Source organism: Quercus robur, chromosome 3 (genome assembly GCF_932294415.1).
Source record: "Quercus robur chromosome 3, dhQueRobu3.1, whole genome shotgun sequence".
Lineage (NCBI taxonomy): Eukaryota > Viridiplantae > Streptophyta > Magnoliopsida > Fagales > Fagaceae > Quercus > Quercus robur.
Genome location: NC_065536.1, coordinates 1861709 through 1881266, shown reverse-complemented (window position 1 = coordinate 1881266; position 19558 = coordinate 1861709). Strand labels below are relative to the sequence as shown.

Genomic DNA, 19558 nt, shown 5'->3' with positions numbered 1-19558 from the left:
TTGGGTAATGAGTCAGGCTAACGGGTCGGGCTACTGGGCTGGGCTAACGGGCCAGCCCACCGGGCGCCCATGGGTAAAGAAATCAACCCATAGCCTGTCCCATTGGGCTACTAGGCTGCCCATAGGCTTCAATATTACCGAGCTGGGCTGCCCATTAGCCTGGTGGGCTAGCGGGCTACTGGGCCAGCCCATGGGTCATGGGCTATTTGATGACCCTTAAATTGATGTATTAAATAATACAGTTAATATAAGATTGGGCATTGGAATCAAAGAGATAGAGTCATGTGGAAGCATGCAGATCCTAGGTGCGAAAACAATGACAAAAAATTATTAAGGTTTTTGATATATAAATATAATAAGGGATTTCTCTTTTTTTTTTTTTTTTTTTTGAGAAACATAAGTCATTTCTATGTAAACAGCCTGGTTGTTCTTTAAGGTTTATGTTTTATTTATTTAATTTTTTTATTACAAAAAAAGGTTTGTGATATTTTGAAAATGTAATATTATTACCATGCAATCTTAACATGATGATAACTTTACAAATACAAGTTATCACTTTTTAGATACAAATTCTTGTGAGGTGAGGAGTAAGAGCGAAATTCAAGCCTCTAGGTGAGATTATTCTAGAATAGAATTTCTATTTAAAAAAAAAAAATATATATATATATATATATATAATCTTAAAATTCTTTGGATTCCTTAAATGCTACTAAAAAATTACGACTTTGCTAAGGGATTTACGCCATGAGCTATGCGTATAAGGGTTTCCGCAGGTTCACTAGTGATCAGTTTGCTATATATAATTAGTTCTTTAATAGGGATGGCATTATTTCATCATTGTTGTTTGGTGATGCATGTTGGATGTCATTCTTCTGAAATAGGGACAGGCACTATTCCAATTTGTGGACAGTACTATTCCAAGTTCTTGAACAAGTTCCATGGCTGTTTGGTTACAAGAGAACTATAACCCAAAACCAGTTTTAGATATTCTAATTCTGATCTGCACCTACCCTCTTACACCAAAAATCCTAATTGATATTTTTGGTCTGATGATAAAAAGCAATTATCAAGAACAAACATAGAAAGAGATAGAAAATAAAGGGAGAAAAATGACTAAATAATTGAGAAGAAGAATGATCCAAACAACCGAGAAGGAAGACCAAGTTCTATGTGCCAACAAAAAAAAACTGATTTTGATAAAACGACTAATATGATTTTTCATGGGCCATGGATGACTTGATGTACATATAAAAATCATACTTTTTAGAACCTTGGCATAGGGGAAAGGCATATAAGAAGAAATAGCCCTCATATATAACTATAAACAATTCACCATCTATGATAACAATGTAACAATATCCAATTAGTATGAACCAGTTCACCTCTGCCTAATAAGCATACCTCATACTGAGAAGTTAGCATCTCTCTACCTAATTAACCTCCTAAACATACCAAACAAAGATGTTTTTTTATATCCACAATCCTTTTTCCACTTTGCTAAACGTATTAGGAAGGACATGACCTCTATTGGGTCACGTAAAGAGTATAGGGCTTCTGTCTCCTTTGGAGTAGATGAAACAACTATAGGAAATCCTCTTCCAATGCTCTTAATCATCTGCAAACATTGATACACAAATTACATTAGTGTGGCTCTAAATACAAGCCTGAACATTCATCAAAATTAACAAAAAGAGTTAAATGCATGATTTCAATGGTTTTGGCAACATCCACCAAGCCTATGGAAGAAGAGGGGGTTTGATCAATATTTAATGGGTTCATCTAGCTAGGCTTTAAGAAGAATCAACACATTTAAAATTGGTAACAATAATAAAGTACCATCAAGTAGATAATCTATACCTTAAAAGCATCCTCATCAGTTTTATCGTCTCCTATATATATAGGAAGGACCTCGCTATAATTTTGAAAACCAATAGTATCAAGTAAATATTGCAAAGCAAGACCTTTATCCCAGTTTATATTAGGTCGGATTTCCATGACCTATAACAAAAATACAACATTAACAAAAACAATAAGTCTTCATCAAAAATTTTGGAGTCAGTTATAAATTTTTTACAGAATAATTATGATTGAAAACATGCATATACTATGATCTATCTTCCACCAAAAAAATAAAAAAAGATAAATTATATGATTGCATGATTGATTTTTTTCCAAACTTTACTACTACTTAATGGAAAATTATATTTTTAAGAAGGGAGAAATCTTAAAATTTATTATAAAGATAACAAAAAAAATTTATACCTCTTTTCCATCGGATATACGGAAGTCTTTATAGGATTTCATTGCAGATTCCACCTTCTCTTTAAGTACGCCAACATTCTGCATTAATTTTGACATGCAATCTTATTATCTACAAATTTGAGAACTACTATATTTTACCATGTTTTTAATTTATGTGTTAACAATATCATTGCTATCATATTGCATTTATTTTTATTTGATCATATCAAATTATCATTATTGCATTATAATATTACATCTTCATTCACACATCGAAAGTGTACGGAGAGGCAAAATTTATTGTCTTCAACCATGGCACCTTTTATGCCTCTTGTTATTTCTTGCAACATAACCTTTATCTGCAAGAGAAGCAAAGCATTATTGAAATTTAAAAAGAAAAAAAAAAAGAGACAATTTATTTGCATTCTAATACTACAAAGTCCTAGCTAGGAACAAAAGGAGGAGTTTTTGATACTATAACCATGCATTTTCGTATCAGTTTGCCATTTTATCTTTGACAAAGAGGATACAAAGTTTGTAAACAGTGCATCATTTCTTACTGTTTGAATTATAGGCAAGAAGTCCTGTGCTGGGCAGAAGTTAACCATGTCATTACCCTACAAGATCAAACAATTAATGGAAAACATTTAGGATATTTTCATTGCAATTTAAGTTTTGATTTACAGGTTTTGAACACAATATAAAAAATGCAATTTCCATGACAAGCACCAAGTATAGAAAATTAACCACAAACAATTGAGAAATATACCTTTTCATCAATAGTCCTAGTTTGATGCTTGTGGTAACCGTAATAGAGAAAAACTGATGGGGTTGATATATCCATCCCATGACTTCCAGCATAATAGATATTATTTAATCTCACAAATTGGAACACCTAGGGAAAAAACACTTGTTAATATCACAAATGTGTTAATTAGTTTTTTTTTTTTTTTTTTTTTTTTATAAAAAATGTATGTAAGATCTAGCTCATTGTTGTGCTAATTGCTATAGGTCACTTCACAATTATAAGTAGAGTGGGGGCATAAGGGTTAGGGTTCAAATCTTTAAAAAAAAGTTTCACACCGATACAATTAGACTTAAATTCGACTGTAATAAAATTTCTATCTCATATAAAAAATTTTGTTAGAGCAATTTACCTTATCCCTAGACCTTCCAGAGATAATTGAAGTTGGGAAATGTTTACCAACTTTTCTTACCGCCGAACGCATCTGTCAATCGATAGGCACACAATTATAGTGTTATAAGAAAACATTTTTTTGGAGGAACAAATTCATTCATTAAAAAAAAAAAAAAAAACTTGCATATATCATATTAAAATGATACTGTCAATTTGCAACGTTTTTATAATGTGTATTGTTGGAGTAAGAAAAACAATGATTAAAAAAATAAGATGTTAATAGTCTTGATTTAAGTTATTTTTTTAAAAAAAAAAATTATTAGAAGTGGATTTTATACATTGAAACTATCTTAAAAAAAAAAAAAAAAAAAAAAAAAAAAAAAGCTGTTTCTTTTTATATACTATAGCCATGCATGTACTTCTATAGCACAAGGATTAACCAACAAAGTAAGAAAAAAAATGTTCAAATCATAGTAATAGGCATAAATTTATAATGTTTTAATTTCAGTCAAATGAATTCCAAACGAAACATGAACCAGTTAAAAAAAAAATAGGCAATTTAGTTCTTCCTCCGTAAACTTTGTGGGGATTTTTTACTACAAAAATATAATCTTTAATAATGTATGTGTGGTCACAGTTAATGCATGTTCTAACTTTTTTTTCGATAAAGTACTTACTGCATCAGACATGTAAGCTTGACTAGGGTCGTTTACAATTGGTGAGAGGGTTCCATCGTAATCCAAAAATACAACAATCTGTTTCTCATGAGCCACTCTCTTTATTTCATCAAAAGAGCTTAAGGCAGAAGGATGATTTTTCTATAGCAGCCAAACAAAAAACTTGTTAGTAATTTACTACAACGAAAAAGCTTTAATGTGCTTTTGGGTTGGCTTTTTTTGTGTGTTGATTTGTTTATTTGTTGAAAGTTGATAAGAATATATTTGTACCTATAAAAAAAATTGAGCATTTAAGAAATGGTGCATAAACAAATATGCTAAATATGTTTTTTTTTTTTTCTTAAAGAAAAATTAATGTACACAATAATGTATACCCAATGAAAAGAGAAAGGTATATAAAGTAAGAAATTAAGTATAAAAGATAGTTTGTAATGAGTTGAAAACTTGAAAATTCTTTTAATCAAAGATTCATAGCAAAATGGTAACATAAGGCATCACATGATAAACTATCGGTATCTTGAGTGGTTTGGTCATTAAATTTAGGGACAAAATGGGCTTCTGCCCTTTTCGGGCAAATTAATTAGCCTTTTGTCATTCTTCTCAAACTAAATAGGGATATACCCCTCTTTTAAAAATAGAGTTTTTCAAAATCGATTTAAGCCCTATAGTAACGTTTTTAAGGACCTATAGTGACGTTTATAAAGACCTATAGTGGCGTTTTGTAATTTGATATCCATGAAATCGAGTTATAGGCAATTTTATTACCTATAACTCGATTTTATGAATATCAAGTTATAAAACGTCACTATAGATTCTTAAAATGTCACTATAAGTTCTTAAAAACGTCATTATAGGACTCTATAATTTTTTTTTTTTTTAACTCGATTTTGAGAAACTCGATTTTCAAAAGAGAGGCATTTTCCTATTTAGTTTAGGAAGAAGGGCAAAAGGCTAATTAATTTGCCCAAAAAGGGCAGAAGCCCATTTTGTCCTTAAATTTAGTGTGTGCTTACCAGCCATACATCATAAGAACCATTAATTGTATCTCTGTCGTCAAATCTTTCTTTTGGGTTGAATTCCATGCTTAAGGGACCTAAATTAAGGTGGTTGTCGATATACCATAGTTAAATGAAATTGAGTTAGTTAATTTTGCAACACTAATCAAACAAAAGTGAAAAAAGAAAGGAAATAAATCAAGCTCAAAGCAAAAGCAAGAAACTAAGACTAGACTCATAGTTGATACAAGAATAATTGGTAGAATCGAACAAGAAATTGTGTTCATTCACATATATTTGGTTGAGACAATATCAACCATGCATAATTCACTCTTTTAACAGTTTTTTTCTTTGAAAATGGATGATTTTAATTGACTAGAAAAGTTGGGTTAAAACGTAAGGGATAAAAGTGCATCAATTAATTCAACTAACCACCCAAAGATTAAAATGAACCACCTAAAGATGTTAAGAAAAAGGAAACATAAAACAACAGGCGTATTTCAAATTTTCACTTAACATTGCTTTGTGGGACCTTTATATATATATATATATATATATATATATATATATCTAAAATTGGAAGAAAAAATATTTAATGGAGTCCTACAAAAATAAAATTAAAAAATCAGGTGAAGTTTTGCACCATTAATAGACAATCTTTAAGACCCCTATAGCAATAATTATTACCAAAAGAATTGATAAAGTTACCAAAATTATATTGACAATTTAATAATAATAATAATAATAAAAAGGGTACTAGAATATTTTCTTTAAAAAATATATAACTATGTATTTTGGGTAATTTAATAATATATCTAAGTATTTTTTTTTATAATTCAATAGTTGAGAAATGTAGGGTTTAAATCATAGATTTTTCTATTAAAACTATAAAAAAATACTAATCAGTTGAATTACAAAACTCTTGGCAAATCATATTTAGTTAAGTGTTAGAGATTATAGTACCATATTTTTTTGTCATCCAAAAGCTTTTCTCTTATAATATAAAACTAAAGTTAGCAAGACAAATACCTTAGATTTATTTCGATTAAATAAAGTTTCAATAATTAATAAAAAAAAAAAAAAAAACTTGTATTAGTGTTTGAGTCATTAGATAGAACGGGCTAGGGAGACCGGAAACCTTGTCATCTGCCAATTACTATGCATAGATTAGAAGGGTATTATGATCCTTTTTCTCCAATGGAGTGGATTCTAATTAAAATCCTAAAGTGTTTTTTTTTTTTTTTTTTAAAGAATAAAAATTATAAAGTTTTTTGATGAATATTGATGCAAGATTTCTGTTTGTTTAAGACACTGACTATCTTACCCCTATCTTACTTGTTTGTCTATTCATTGTCACCCTAGATTCAAGTCAAAAGCAAGGCTATGATGGTCTTTATAATCAACCTTTCACTCTGCTATATTAAAATCCAAGAGCTTCAATAAAATTTAAAAGGGTAATTAAATTCTATCAACATATCCTGAGGTTTGGGGGCTAATGCCAATAAGGTCCAAAAGTTTTCAAAACTAATCAATTTAGTCTCTAAATCTACCTTAGTCCCTAAAGCCAACTTAGTCTCCAAGATGGTTGAGAAAAACGATTAACAGGTTCAACAGTATTTAAGAACTAAGTTGGTTTTAGGGAACAAAACTAGTTTTAAAAAATTTTGGATCTAATTGGCATTAACCCAAATCTCAGAGTATGTTAGTGAAATTTAAACAATTTAAAAATAAAAAATAAAAAATAAAAAAAAACCTTGATTACTTGAATATTATCCATTTTTTACTATAGGATGTTATAAAGTACAGACTCTATTCATTGTTATCACGTAATGTGAAGTCGATGAGTCCATACCTAGGACCCACTTTTTTTATTCAAAAAAAAAAAAAAAAAAAAAAAAAAACTCTAAATGACAGACAACTAGATTCCTTCTTTCTTCTAAAAAAAAAAAAAAAAAACTAGATTCCTTCTTAATATAGGAGACCAACCAACACACATCAACAAAACCCAAGTACAAACATAAAACATACATTCAAATTCAAACATAGTTTACAGAAAACAAAAGCACATTGAAATTAGGCTATTCATTGTAATATTGAATAGACCTCACGTACCAAATTGAATTATTATTTCAATTGTAAGTTGGAGGACAAATTTTTCTTTGTAAATATATAGAACCAAACCTTAATTTGTTTTCCTTTCAAAATCAAAACTTTGTGACATAGTACATAGCATTGGTTGCTATGAATAAACAATGAAGTAAAAAAGAATTAGAAGGGAGAGTGAAGAGAAGAGAGTAAGTACCTAATTAGCTTGGGTTGATTTGAGAAAACCTTCTTAGAGAGAAAATTTTCCTAGAAATTAAACTTTGTAAGAAAGTGAATTTAGTGAGAAAGAGAGAAACTAGAAGGGAGGGGTGGTATGGTATTTATATATGTACGAGGAGAGAATCAAGATTACAATCTCGTCAGATTCTCACCTTTTAAAACTTTTCTTTCAACATTTGTGAACTGTAAATCTGTAAACGTATGAGAAAAAAAAAAAAAAAAAATCCCCACATTCACACACACAAAATTTAAAGCTTACCTAGTTTGCTTAATGTCCAACTAGGATTCGGAATACGGTAAAAGCACAGGTATGGTATTAAAATGATGGTAATGATTCCAATTTTACGTGTGCTGTAGTGCATTAATTACTCCCACTCCAATCAAACACAATATTATTATTATTATTATTATTTTGGGGAAAACTTATTGGTTAAGTAAAATACTAAGGAATATGGTAAAATTCACTTTTATTTATGCAATAAAGTCAGTCTGAAATTATGAAATTTTTATGAGAAACAAACACACAAACTCAGGAGAGAGAGAGATTCTAATACAAATAAGCTCAATTTTTTTTTTTTTTTTTTGAAAACAAAGAATTCGTTCATTCATTAACATGTAAATAATCTTGGTACAAAGTATCCACATTAGGTGGTGAAGAATCTTCTAACTAATAAATTTCATCAATGATATTCCTAACATGTTGAGCTAAAGAATGTGCTACCATATTCCCTTAATGCAACTGATTGAAGCAAATTGCAGCCCATTAATATGGCTATGAATATCCTCAAAGATGTGTCCCAGCAAAGAGTTGTTATCTGCCAAGCAAGAGATTGCCCATTAAAAGCCATGGTGAAATTATAAAATTAGTAATGAGATTTTTTTTTTTTTTTTTTTTAAGAGAAAGGTAATGTGAATTAAAATACGTATGGCAAATCATACAATTGCCTCATGTGGAATCATCTGTTCCAACAAATGATATCAAACTACTATTGCTTTAGTTTTACTCACGTAAGTAGCATACTTCTAGGCGGGTCCTAATAAAAAATGATTAGGTTATTTTGTGAAATACATTAAACCAACTCCAATCCTTTTGCCCATTAATTTCGTAGAAGATTTCACAAAACCCCTACCGCTTAGTTTTCAACTTTTTAGAAATATATTAGTTGACACCTTACACTCTTAATGCGATGGTCACTCCACAAGTATAAGTGCTTATGGAGTGTGGGGTGTGGGACCGGGGGGGGGGGGGAGGGGGGGCGCAAAGGCCAGAGTTCAAATCTCTATGAGAGAGCTTCACACACATATCCTTAGATTAAGTTAGAATAGAATTTCTATCTTGTATAAAAAAAAGAAATATATTAGTTGATGAGTCAATAGTTGCGCTCTAGCTTGTTTCTTTAGTGGTACAAGGGTTCCTTTAGTACCTTTCGTGTTTGTTATACACTTATACTTATCATTTTACTTGGATCATTTACAAGCGAAAATATGGGCCTCTCATAAAATCATTGTTTTCGAGTTCAATAAATTTTTAAGTTTTTGTTGATATGAATTTGTCCATTAAATTAATAAGTACTTAATGAAGCTTGAGAACAAATAAAATATCAATCATTAAGGGTATAAAAAATTATTAAGTACTTTTGAAGTATAGTAATATGATATTCATTCCTCTCAGTGAATAGTAGATTCCATTGTGAATTTTATTAGTAGAACCTGCAATTCATGTTAGAGAAATGAATATCATGTAACAACATTGTTGAACTTCGAAAATACTAAAGAGTTAAAGGTTTCCATAATACATTGCATTGTTGTAATAATTAAAAAATAATAATAATTAAAAAAAAAAAACTATACTAAATAATATTGGTGTCACCTTTTAAAACCCCCCTCCCCTTACCAAAACAAGTAACATATATAAGTTTATAGGTTTGACTTACTTCTAGTACTTTTTTAACTAAATATGTCATTTTATTTTAAATATACAATGGCAAATAGAAGTGAGTGTTAATCCCCACATTTTATTTAATGAGTGAGTGATGTGTCAGTCTCTTATCTATATAATACTAAAAGCTGAAGCGTAGCATTTAATGTTATTACGCTCATATCGAGCCACATCAGCATCCACGTCATTACCCTTCTTTTTCTTAAATTTTTTTTCATAATTTTAAAATACTATTAAAAAGAAAGGTTTCCAGCCCTATATCTACTTTAAAGCTCAATCTTTATATATTACGGTTAATGTTGTCAACCGTAAATCCCCAACCAAGCTAAATATTCTTTAATGTTAAGCCCTCTCCGTCTTCCTTTCTTTTAGGCTTACAAAGCTTCACAACTTCAGCTTTCTAACTGTCTTCCTATCTTTCACGCTTTCAAAACTTCACAACTTCAGCTTTCTAACTCAAAGGGGGAGTGCTTCTTCTCACCGCGAGTGAGCTTTTCTTTCCACTCTTCTTCTCCTAATCTAATAGCACACGGAGTTTGGAGGACTGGAGCCACATTAGCTTTGGCTGTGTCACAAGTAACAACGCCATGGATTCTGAAATAGTGGACCGCATTCAATGGATACAACTTACGACAGACGAAGATGAAACCATTACAGTACGTCCTTTGAGAAGAAAGGAGATCCTGGAAGAATACTCCTTGAGTTTAATCGGTAAGTTTCTTACAACTAAACCTATTAATATTAGAGTAGCCAAGAATTTACTAAGATCTATGTGGAAGATGGGGGAAGACTTGAAGATGGTGGAACTGGGTGACGGTCTACTACAGTTCAAATTTTCAATGGAGTGCCAACTGAATTGGGTTTGGAACAACGGGCCGTGGTGTTTTGATAACCAAATCCTTGTATTGCGGAGATGGGAAAAAGGTATGACTGCCCGTTCTGTGACCTTCACCCACATGCCGATTTGGGTCCAAGTTTGGGGGCTGCCATTTGATTTAATCACTGAAGAAGCTGCGCACGATATCGGGCAAGGGCTAGGCAAGGTCATTGAGGTGGACTGTAAAGCTCTCAAAACAGACCAAGCCCGGTTCCTCCGAATCAAGGTAGAGGTGCCGCTGGAAAAACCATTGAGGCGAGGTGGACCAGTGGTTAGTCCAAAAGGTGATGAAGCTAGAGTAGCTTTCCGGTATAAGAGGCTGGTCGGCTGGTGTTTCGCATGTGGGAGGGTAGGCCACGACGTTAAAGAGTGTAGGTCGGCGAGCGAGGAAGACAGGAGAGTTAAGCCATATGGAGAATGGTTGAAAGCAGGCACTCGCGGCAGACCTGACACACCGAGAAGCAACCAGAAAATCCCAGACCAGCGCCGGCGTGAACCCGAAGCAGCGACTCCACTGCGACATCCCGAAGCAGCGACTCCACCACCACATACGCCAGCTGTACCTCCAGAAACATTAAATGCTGCTACAGAAAAGCCGAAAAATCCGGAAACTGTTTTGCCCAACCCGACAAATACGTTTTAGACCTTAAAGCCTACAATCACACCAATATCCTCACCTGATACGTTACAGAATTTAAACCCCACAATCACTCCACCTCCATCTTCAAACACGCTACCATTTGACCAAAGATTTATGACAGGGAATAATCCGCCAACCAAAAGCCCCACCAGCATGGTTTCCGAAAAACTTGGGGAGGAACTTTATTACGTTCCTATTATGTATGGGGGGAATAAAGACACAAACATGTGCCTCATTGTAGTGCCACGTGCACATGGAGTAGACCCACACGTAAAAACCAATGCCACGTGGAAAAAAATCCCAAGACAAAAACTAAACACTAATACCTCACAAGACACCTCAGAGGAGACCAACCCAGTAGGAAAAAAGAGACAAGCAACCCAGGTACGCCTAGATGATGTTCAAGGTGACAAAGTAAAGACCAAATGGCACAAGGTGGTGGCCGACCAAACACAACCTAATGTCCAAACAGTGGAGGCTGCGGCACAGCCCCGCCGGTCACAATGATCATTATAGGATGGAACTGCCGGGGGCTTGGGAACCGCCGGGCAGTTGAAGTTCTTGCCGAATTGGTGAGAAGAAAAGCTCCCACAATTTTGTTTCTCATGGAAACAAAACGGAATGTTCGAGAGATGGAACCAATAAAGACCGAGTTGGGTTTTCAATCTATGCTGGCGGTATCTAGTGAAGGAAGACGGGGAGGTTTGGCATTGCTTTGGAAAACGGAGGTGGTTGTTGATACAAACACATACTCCCCTTACCACATTGATGCAAAGGTCATCCTTTACTCGGGCCAACCGTGGAGACTGACGGGTATTTATGGATATGCCGAGGAGCAACAGAAATCAGAAACATGGAGGCTGCTTCGTCATCTACGTAGTCGGTCAACACTTCCCTGGGTGTGCCTGGGAGATTAAAATGAGATTTTGAGCTCTGAGGAGAAAAATGGAGGACTACCAAAGCCACTGCCTCCTATGCTTGAATTTCGTAATGCCCTACTTTTTTGTGGATTGATTGACCTTGGATATAGTGGGTACAGCTATACTTGGCGAAATGGGCGAGATGAGGAGGCATTCGTGGAGGAAAGGTTGGATAGAGTGTGTGCAACGGTCGAGTGGTTAGCGATACACCCGAGGGCGAAGGTGACCCATTTGTCAGCCTCGTATTCTGATCATGATCCGATACTGTTGGATACAACACCGGCCTCTATTCCTACTCCCCGACGTCGACACAAACTACACAGGTTTGAAGAGAGGTGGGCGTCTCACCCGGAGTGCGAGCAAGTGATCCGAAACTCATGGACCCAGTCTCTAGCCCCGGGTAGCCACATGAACTGACTGTTTGAAAAGATTAAGCAATGCCGAGCAGACTTGGTTGCCTGGAGTCGGATTGCTTTTGGTAACACAAGACATAGGCTTAATGAAAAACAGTAGGAACTGGAGGACTTGGTTGGGCATGGATATGGGCAAAACTTACACCGCATAACCGAGTTGAAGAGGGACATTAACACCCTGTTGAACCATGAAGAAGTGTACTGGAGGCAACACTCCAGATCATTATGGCTCAAGGCAGGGGATAAAAATACCCGTTTCTTCCATCGTAGAGCAAGCCAGAGACACATAAAAAACATGATAGAAGGGTTAAAGGACAGGGACGGGGTATGGCAGTCGGACCTGAGCAGAGTCAGTGGCATTGTAGAGGAATGCTATACTGAACTTTTCACTACATCTCACCCTAGGAGCATGGAAAGGGTTTTGGAGGCAGTAGATAAGGTAGTCACAGAGGATATGGCAAACTCACTGACCCAACCATACTCTGAGGAAGAGGTGCGAGTGGCTCTGTTCAGCATGCACCCATCAAAAGCACTGGGACCGGATGGTATGTCTCCCTTCTTTTTTCAAAAATATTGGCATATTGTTGGACCAGATGTAACTAGTGCGGTACTATCTGTTCTACACTGTAACGCCCCGAAATCATAGGCAATAAAAGTTTATTTAATCTGAATAATTCATAAAAATATTAAATAAAAGAAACTAGCAACCTTGAATCCGATTACAAAAGTCAGAGCTCTAATTCACCAAATACAAAATATCCTCAAGATAATTCTCCAATACAAAGTTTAATGCCATAAAGTAATAATAAAATCCTCAATTCCACAAAAATAGTTTGTAACTTTTGTCACCCAAGAATCTCTACTCCAGTAATCCACCTAATGTATCTGTAATGGGAAATAAAGGGGGGTGAGATAACTCAATAAATGGAATTCACTAACATTGGGGTGTGGGAACAAACCTTTCAAATAAATAATTCTTTCAACAGATTCACAACTTATAACTCACCAATATTTTGTCATCAACTATTTCATGTAAAAGAAAATAATATCTTTATATTGTGAGCCATCATAATATATATATTGATACCATCACATAAACAATTCCCTAGGCTTTTCTCGTGGTCAACGTTTACGCCCCGTTGACAGGGTTGTGCTGTCCCCTTTTTGGGACTGGAACCTCCTTTCATCCCATTTCTCAAGGATGGCTCCTTTGGAACCTAAAGGTACACTCCCTTGCTAAGGAGCTTCCTTTTAGATCCTCAATAGTATGCTCCCTTGCTAAGGAGCTATCAAATGTGCACTGTCCCCTTTTGGGACCGTCCCTTGCTAAGGACTAGCTGCAGCATGATTGTCCCTTGCTAAGGACTAAATATCATACTGAGCTTCTAATCACGACTTGCCATAGGTTTTCAAAACATATTCAATATGCTCACAAAATAATCCATTCATACTTCTCAAAATATAAAGACATATTCACACATACAAGTTTAAATAAAATTAGGTTGTCCCACAAGTTTTTCATAAAACGAATAGCCAACATGCACATCAAACATTTGTAAAATATTCATTTATATATAGAATATCAACATATTCTTTCATATAAAATAGTTTAATAATTAACACTGTTTTGGGAAAACCCCCAAAATTAGTAAACACCACTTACTTCTTTAACTGCAAAAATAAAGGAAATCAACCTCCCTTGAATCACAACAATTCAGTAGAATTAGAACCTAGCAATACCAAAAATAGGTTCATCAATACGCAATTTCCCACTTCAAAATTTATTTTCACACTTAAACGGTTTCATCCTAAACAATATTAATTTATCTAAAATCCTCTATTTATTCACTTAACTATCCAATTCACTTTCAGCTTTGATCAGATTTTTGGACTTACAATTACCGCTGCATGATCATATCTTTTGGCTCTACCTAATCATATTTTGGCTTAAAAATCATTGCTGCATAATCAGATTTCTTTTTGGGCTTAAAAAGTTGCTGCATACTCAGCGGCATAGAGATGATAAATTAGTATCACTAGAGGTAGAGGTAGGTATCAAATAACATAATGCAGCCGGCCCTTTTCCATTAATATAATCTATGCATGAAACTTTAGTGCAGCAGAAAGATGGACATGTGATCAACCTAATATATACCTTAATCTATCCATCCAATTGCCTAGTATTCCCTTGATGCCACCAAAACACAAGGAAGTTGCTGGACACGTAATGAACAAGGACAACGTGAAGACACATGGCGGATGGGTGGTGACAATTAGTGAGGCCATATGCGGTCATAATGTTCACAGAACACCCTTTTCTTATCCACATAATCGTATCCTTAGATCCATAACAGCAGCCCCTATTTTTATTATTATTATTATTTCATTTTATTTTTTTTTCTATTAGGTACGCCACTAACAGATTTTTCCTATAAGATTGGAAAGAAAAGCTAGCCATTGAGTATCACAATTTTCCCAAGTTTAGAGTAGAAGAGAGTCATACCTTTAGTCTCCACTCACAGCCACAGTGAAGTAAAGCAAGGTTCAGAAGTGTGAAGCGGCTGAAGCAAAAGGAGGCACCATCAGTAAATACACATGTATCTTAAGAGGAAAAAGGCTAGGATTTTCAAGGCCCATGTATTTACTTATGCCACTTTACTTGGGCTTCCTATTCCATAGTATTTATCTTCTTTTTAATACCTTAGGCCCAAATTAATTTAATCCATTTTAATTATAGGCCTCCATTAAAAATTTACGTATAATAATTTAATTGATATCAAAATTATGAGGTGTTACATACACTCTGGTAGATCATTAAAGAAAATGAATTTCACACACATTGTACTCATTCCCAAAAAGAATGACCCACAGTCTATCATGGAGTTCCGTCCCATTAGCCTGAGTAATGTTGTATCACGGATTATATCCAAAGTTCTAGCTAACCGGATAAAATCTATTTTACCAACTGTTATTTCTGATGCTCAAAGTGCTTTTATCCCTGATAGACTCATTACAGATAATACTACTGTGGCATTTGAGATGCTTCATCGGATGAGGAATAGGAGAAAAGGGAGGACGGGCCATATGGCAGTCAAGCTAGACATAAGCAAGGCATATGATAGAGTGGAGTGGGAATTCCTACGGCGGATCATGATGAAGATTGGGCTGCCTGAAAAATGGATAAACTTGGCAATGGATACAGTAGAAACTGCCTCATATTCCATACTCATCAATGGGGAACCAAAGGGCTTCATCACACCAACCCGAGGCATTAGACAAGGTGATCCCTTATCTCCATATCTCTTCCTGCTTTGTGCTAAGGGGCTGTCCTCTTTGATCCGAAAAGTAGCAGATACAAATCGACTGAAGGGCATTTATTCTTGTCGAGGTGGGGTACGTATTTCTCACCTTCTCTTTGCTGACGATAGCCTATTGTTCTGTGAAGCAAAGGTTGGGGAATGCCGCTAATTACTTGATATACTTACACAGTATGAGGAAGCCTCGGGGCAAGCCATAAATAGGTCAAAAACCACACTCGTTTTCAGCCAAAATACAAGCCATAGGGAAAAGGAGGAGATCAGAAACTTGATGGGAGCACAAGTCATGAATAACTGTGAAAAATATCTTGGTTTGCCCATGGTTGGGGGTAAATCAAAAGTTGGCACTTTTAAGGAGATCCAAGAAAGGATAACAAAAAAGGTGATGGGGTGGAAGGAAAAAACTATATCGAAGGCGTGTAGGGAGACCTTGATCAAGTCAGTGGCCCAAGCAATCCCCACTTACTCCATGAGCATCTTCCAATTTCCTAGAATGGTGTGTGATGGTATCAACTCAATCTTGGCTAAATATTGGTGGGGACAAACTAGGAATGAAAAGAAGATCCATTGGATAAATTGGAAAAAATTGTGCACACCTAAAAAAAAGGGAGGTATGGGGTTTAGAGATATTCATGCTTTCAATCTTGCTATGTTAGCAAAGCAAGCTTGGCGACTTATTACCGGCACACACTCCCTCTTCTTTAGGGTATACAAAGCAAGATATTTCCCTAGGTGTTCTTTCATGGAGGCAGAGTTAGGACACAATCCCTCATTTGTATGGCGTAGCTTATTGGCTGCAAGAGAATTGATCCGGGAAGGGTCTATGTGGAAGATAGGAAATGGGCAGAGTGTTGAAGTTAGTGACAAAACTTGGCTGCCCCACCCTCCTTTGTTTAGACCAGGTGCAAATACTAAAATGAAAGTGGGGGACCTCATCGATCAACAGACCATGCAATGGAACCGCTCTCTGATACAAGCCACCTTCATGCAACCTACACAAACAGCCATACTAAGCACCCAACTTAGCAATATACGGACCCAAGATAAACTATGCTGGAAAGAAAATAAAATGCAACACTTCACGGTCAAAACAGCCTACCAGGTGGCACTCCGTATGCATCGCGGGACAGGGGCTGAACACTCAAGCGTGAGGGATGAGAAGAGGTTTTGGAGCAGGATTTGGAAGTTGAACGTACCACCAAAAGTCCGGAATTTTGTTTGGAGAGCATGCACAGACATATTGCCTACCCGAGCCAACCTTTATCGGAGAAAGATTCCAATTGACCCGCTGTGCTCTATCTGTGGACAGAAAGATGAAACGGTGGAGCATGCACTCTGGGAATGCCCTCTAGCCAGTAATGTGTGGGCGGTGGCTAGGGGTAGACTTCAAAAGTGTGTGGCATCGGCGCAATGTTTCTTTCTCCTAGCCCGAGACCTGGAAATGAAGCTCACAGGAACGGAGTTGGAAGCTTGGGCGACGGTGGCATGGGCCATTTGGAATGCCAGGAACAGGTATGTTTTTGAAGGCAAACAGTCCCACCCAACGAACATCTTGCAGGGCGCTATGTCTCTGGTGCAGGACTTCCAACGCCTAAATGGGTCCACGGTAGAACCGGATTGAGCACATGAGCACATGGGAGGCCAACGTTTTTTACACTGGACAATACCATCCAGTTTACGTACGCATGTTTTTATTTTCCACTGAAGGGGACAATACCATCCACTTGACGTAATGCATGTAATGACTCATACCATGAGGTTTCTGTTTCTGGGCCTCAGTTAATGTATACTTATTGGGTGTCAAAGCCCATTTTTTCAATGCAATAAAATTCCTATCTTCATAGTCCAAAAAAAAAAAAAAAACTCAAAACTCTCTCTCTCTTCCCTCCTAGGTCTCTTCCTCTCCTCATCTAACTAAATCACCCCTTCATACTTGTTCAATTGCCACTATACTTAAAAAAAAAAAAATTAAAAAAAAAAAAATCTGAGTCCATATTAGGTACACATTATCCATTTATCACTTCCTTTTGTAATTAATATTTTGCTATTCTTTCAATTAATTAAGCATTAATTCAGACCTTCTTCAAATCTATCTTGATTAGTGGTGATTCTTCCTATTTCCGATCAAGAGGTTTTTCAAAATGTTCAATTGTTGCCTATTGGAAATAGAACACCCACTACTTTATGTTTTCTATATATAAATATATATATATATATATATATATTTGCAATTTCTCTTCCTCCATAGATAAAGACTCTTCCTCCATAGATAAAGAGCCTATCAGCCTTACCTATGCTAATGCAGAATCCAATCCTTCCCACGAAGGAGCCCCCACGAAATTATCTGATTTGAAGCCATGGATATTTGTTGTGGGGTTCTCAGCAAACAAACAGACCAAAAAAAAAAAAAAAAAAAACAAAAACAAAAACAAAAAACAAAAGCTTTTAGAATCAAAGCCCTTCAACCTCCAAACCAAAATGTTGTCAACATTAAAGAAGTGCTTGAACAATCTGTAAACATGATTTTGAAACCTGGACCAGACCGCACAGTCCTACCAGGTTAACCGTGAATCGTTCACCAAAATTATTCTTTTAACCCATAAAACCACCCTATGCAAGAAAATCAGTGAAACTGCCCTATCACAGGTTCAGATCAGAGATTTTTTTGGGTACTTACAGCCATTGTTGAAGCTTCAACCACGATGAGATGCTGTCAAACCATGAGATTGCAACGCTATTTCTTCTTACTCTTCTTCTCTGTCTCTGTCTCTCTCGCTCTCGCTGCGTTTTCGCCATTTCTGCAGGTCTTCTTTGCTTAACTGTTACAGTGAAGGTCAAGTTGTTGTAGAAGATGGACGGACAAACCAATGCTTAAGCAAGCTTAGCTGTCATCCGCTTTATAGTGTACCGAATGCTTGCAAGCCTTTAACCACTTATTTCTTTCTTAAATTGGCTTGGGCTTGTGTTTGTACCTGATCAAATTTTTAATGGGCAAACAAACCAATATCGGCCTCTTTTCCAATTTTTGTATTTTTTTTTTTTTCATAAATACTAAATGGGTTGGGCATAATAAAAAAGTATTGGGTAATCAAATGGGCTAAACATAATTTAAGATAATTTAGATAAAGACTTGCTAGAATATTGAACTCTAACAAAAAGTTTAAGTATATTAATTTCATATATATATTGTGGGGGTTTTTTCCCCGCACACTTAGCTCATTGTCCTCTTTGGGGAGCCAAGCCCGCAAGGATTTGTCCTCATCCCCGAGTGTGGTCTTTGAGATTTTCACCTCTTTGAGGCTTGACACCCTTAGTCCCACATCGGTTAGAGAAGCGCCCCACGCATGCCTTATAAGCCCTTGGAGCAAGGCATGGTGTACCACTCGGCCACACATGACACCCTTAATCCCACATCGGTTAGAGAAGCGCCCCACGCATGCCTTATAAGCCCTTGGAGCAAGGCATGGTGTACCACTCGGCCACACATGTGTGACGAGTGGTACACCATGCCTTGCTCCAAGGGCTTATAAGGCATGCGTGGGGCGCTTCTCTAATCGATGTGGGACTAAGGGTGTCAAGCCTCAAAAAGGTGAAAATCCCAAAGACCATACTCGGGGACGAGGACAAATCCTTGCGGGCTTGGCTCCCCAAAGAGGACAATGAGCTGAGTGTGCGGGGAAAAAACCTCCACATATATATATATATATATATATATATCTCCATTGACTGAGAAACTCAATATTCATTTATGTTTGATTATGATTTAATATTACTTATTTGTCGTATGAATGTTATGATATGAAAAATATATTTGAAATATAGATATTTATATTTATTTGAATTATTCTAGTCAACTTTTATATTTTTACTAGTTTAATATATTTATTTATTTTTAAATAATTATTAAATTAATTATGACGTCATCATAATATGACCTCGGTTCAACCTCAGTCCGACCTTAAAAACCTTGAACTTCTCCCTTTTACAATTCTTTGAACAATCCAGGTTTCAAAACCATGTCTGTAAATGATAATGCCATAGACAATCTCTACCCACTTGGTGTCACATATCTTATT

General features: G+C 35.6%; 2 protein-coding genes and 1 long non-coding RNA gene across 3 annotated transcripts; 1 reads left to right on the top strand and 2 right to left on the bottom strand.

The window, feature by feature from the left end:
* Positions 1-1329: 1329 nt before the first annotated feature.
* Positions 1330-5138, bottom strand: LOC126716515 (probable trehalose-phosphate phosphatase 3). Its single transcript, XM_050417334.1, has 10 exons — positions 5070-5138; positions 4057-4197; positions 3399-3470; positions 3011-3136; positions 2802-2858; positions 2499-2600; positions 2263-2340; positions 1858-1998; positions 1440-1615; positions 1330-1336 (listed from the first exon to the last, which is right to left on the bottom strand). The coding sequence occupies exons 1-10, from the start codon at positions 5136-5138 to the stop codon at positions 1330-1332; spliced, it is 969 nt and encodes a 322-aa protein (XP_050273291.1).
* A 4764-nt stretch (positions 5139-9902) lies between these two features.
* LOC126716514 (uncharacterized) lies at positions 9903-10835 on the top strand. Its single transcript, XM_050417333.1, has one exon. The coding sequence runs from the start codon at positions 9903-9905 to the stop codon at positions 10833-10835; it is 933 nt and encodes a 310-aa protein (XP_050273290.1).
* A 2001-nt stretch (positions 10836-12836) lies between these two features.
* On the bottom strand, positions 12837-14920 carry LOC126716641 (uncharacterized). The gene is made up of 2 exons (XR_007652209.1): positions 14669-14920; positions 12837-13895 (listed from the first exon to the last, which is right to left on the bottom strand). It is a non-coding gene; the product is annotated as an uncharacterized LOC126716641 (long non-coding RNA).
* Positions 14921-19558: the final 4638 nt, after the last annotated feature.

Excerpts from the sequence above, each read along its gene's own strand:
- LOC126716514 (XM_050417333.1), top strand. The coding sequence starts at position 9,903 with ATGGATTCTGAAATAGTGGACCGCATTCAATGGATACAACTTACGACA.
- LOC126716515 (XM_050417334.1), bottom strand. The coding sequence starts at position 5,138 with ATGGAATTCAACCCAAAAGAAAGATTTGACGACAGAGATACAATTAAT. Across the intron at positions 2,341-2,498 it reads TTCGATGTGTGAATGAAGAT|AATGTTGGCGTACTTAAAGA; the intron begins GTAATATTATAA and ends AAATTAATGCAG. Across the intron at positions 1,616-1,857 it reads CTGATGAGGATGCTTTTAAG|ATGATTAAGAGCATTGGAAG; the intron begins GTATAGATTATC and ends CAATGTTTGCAG.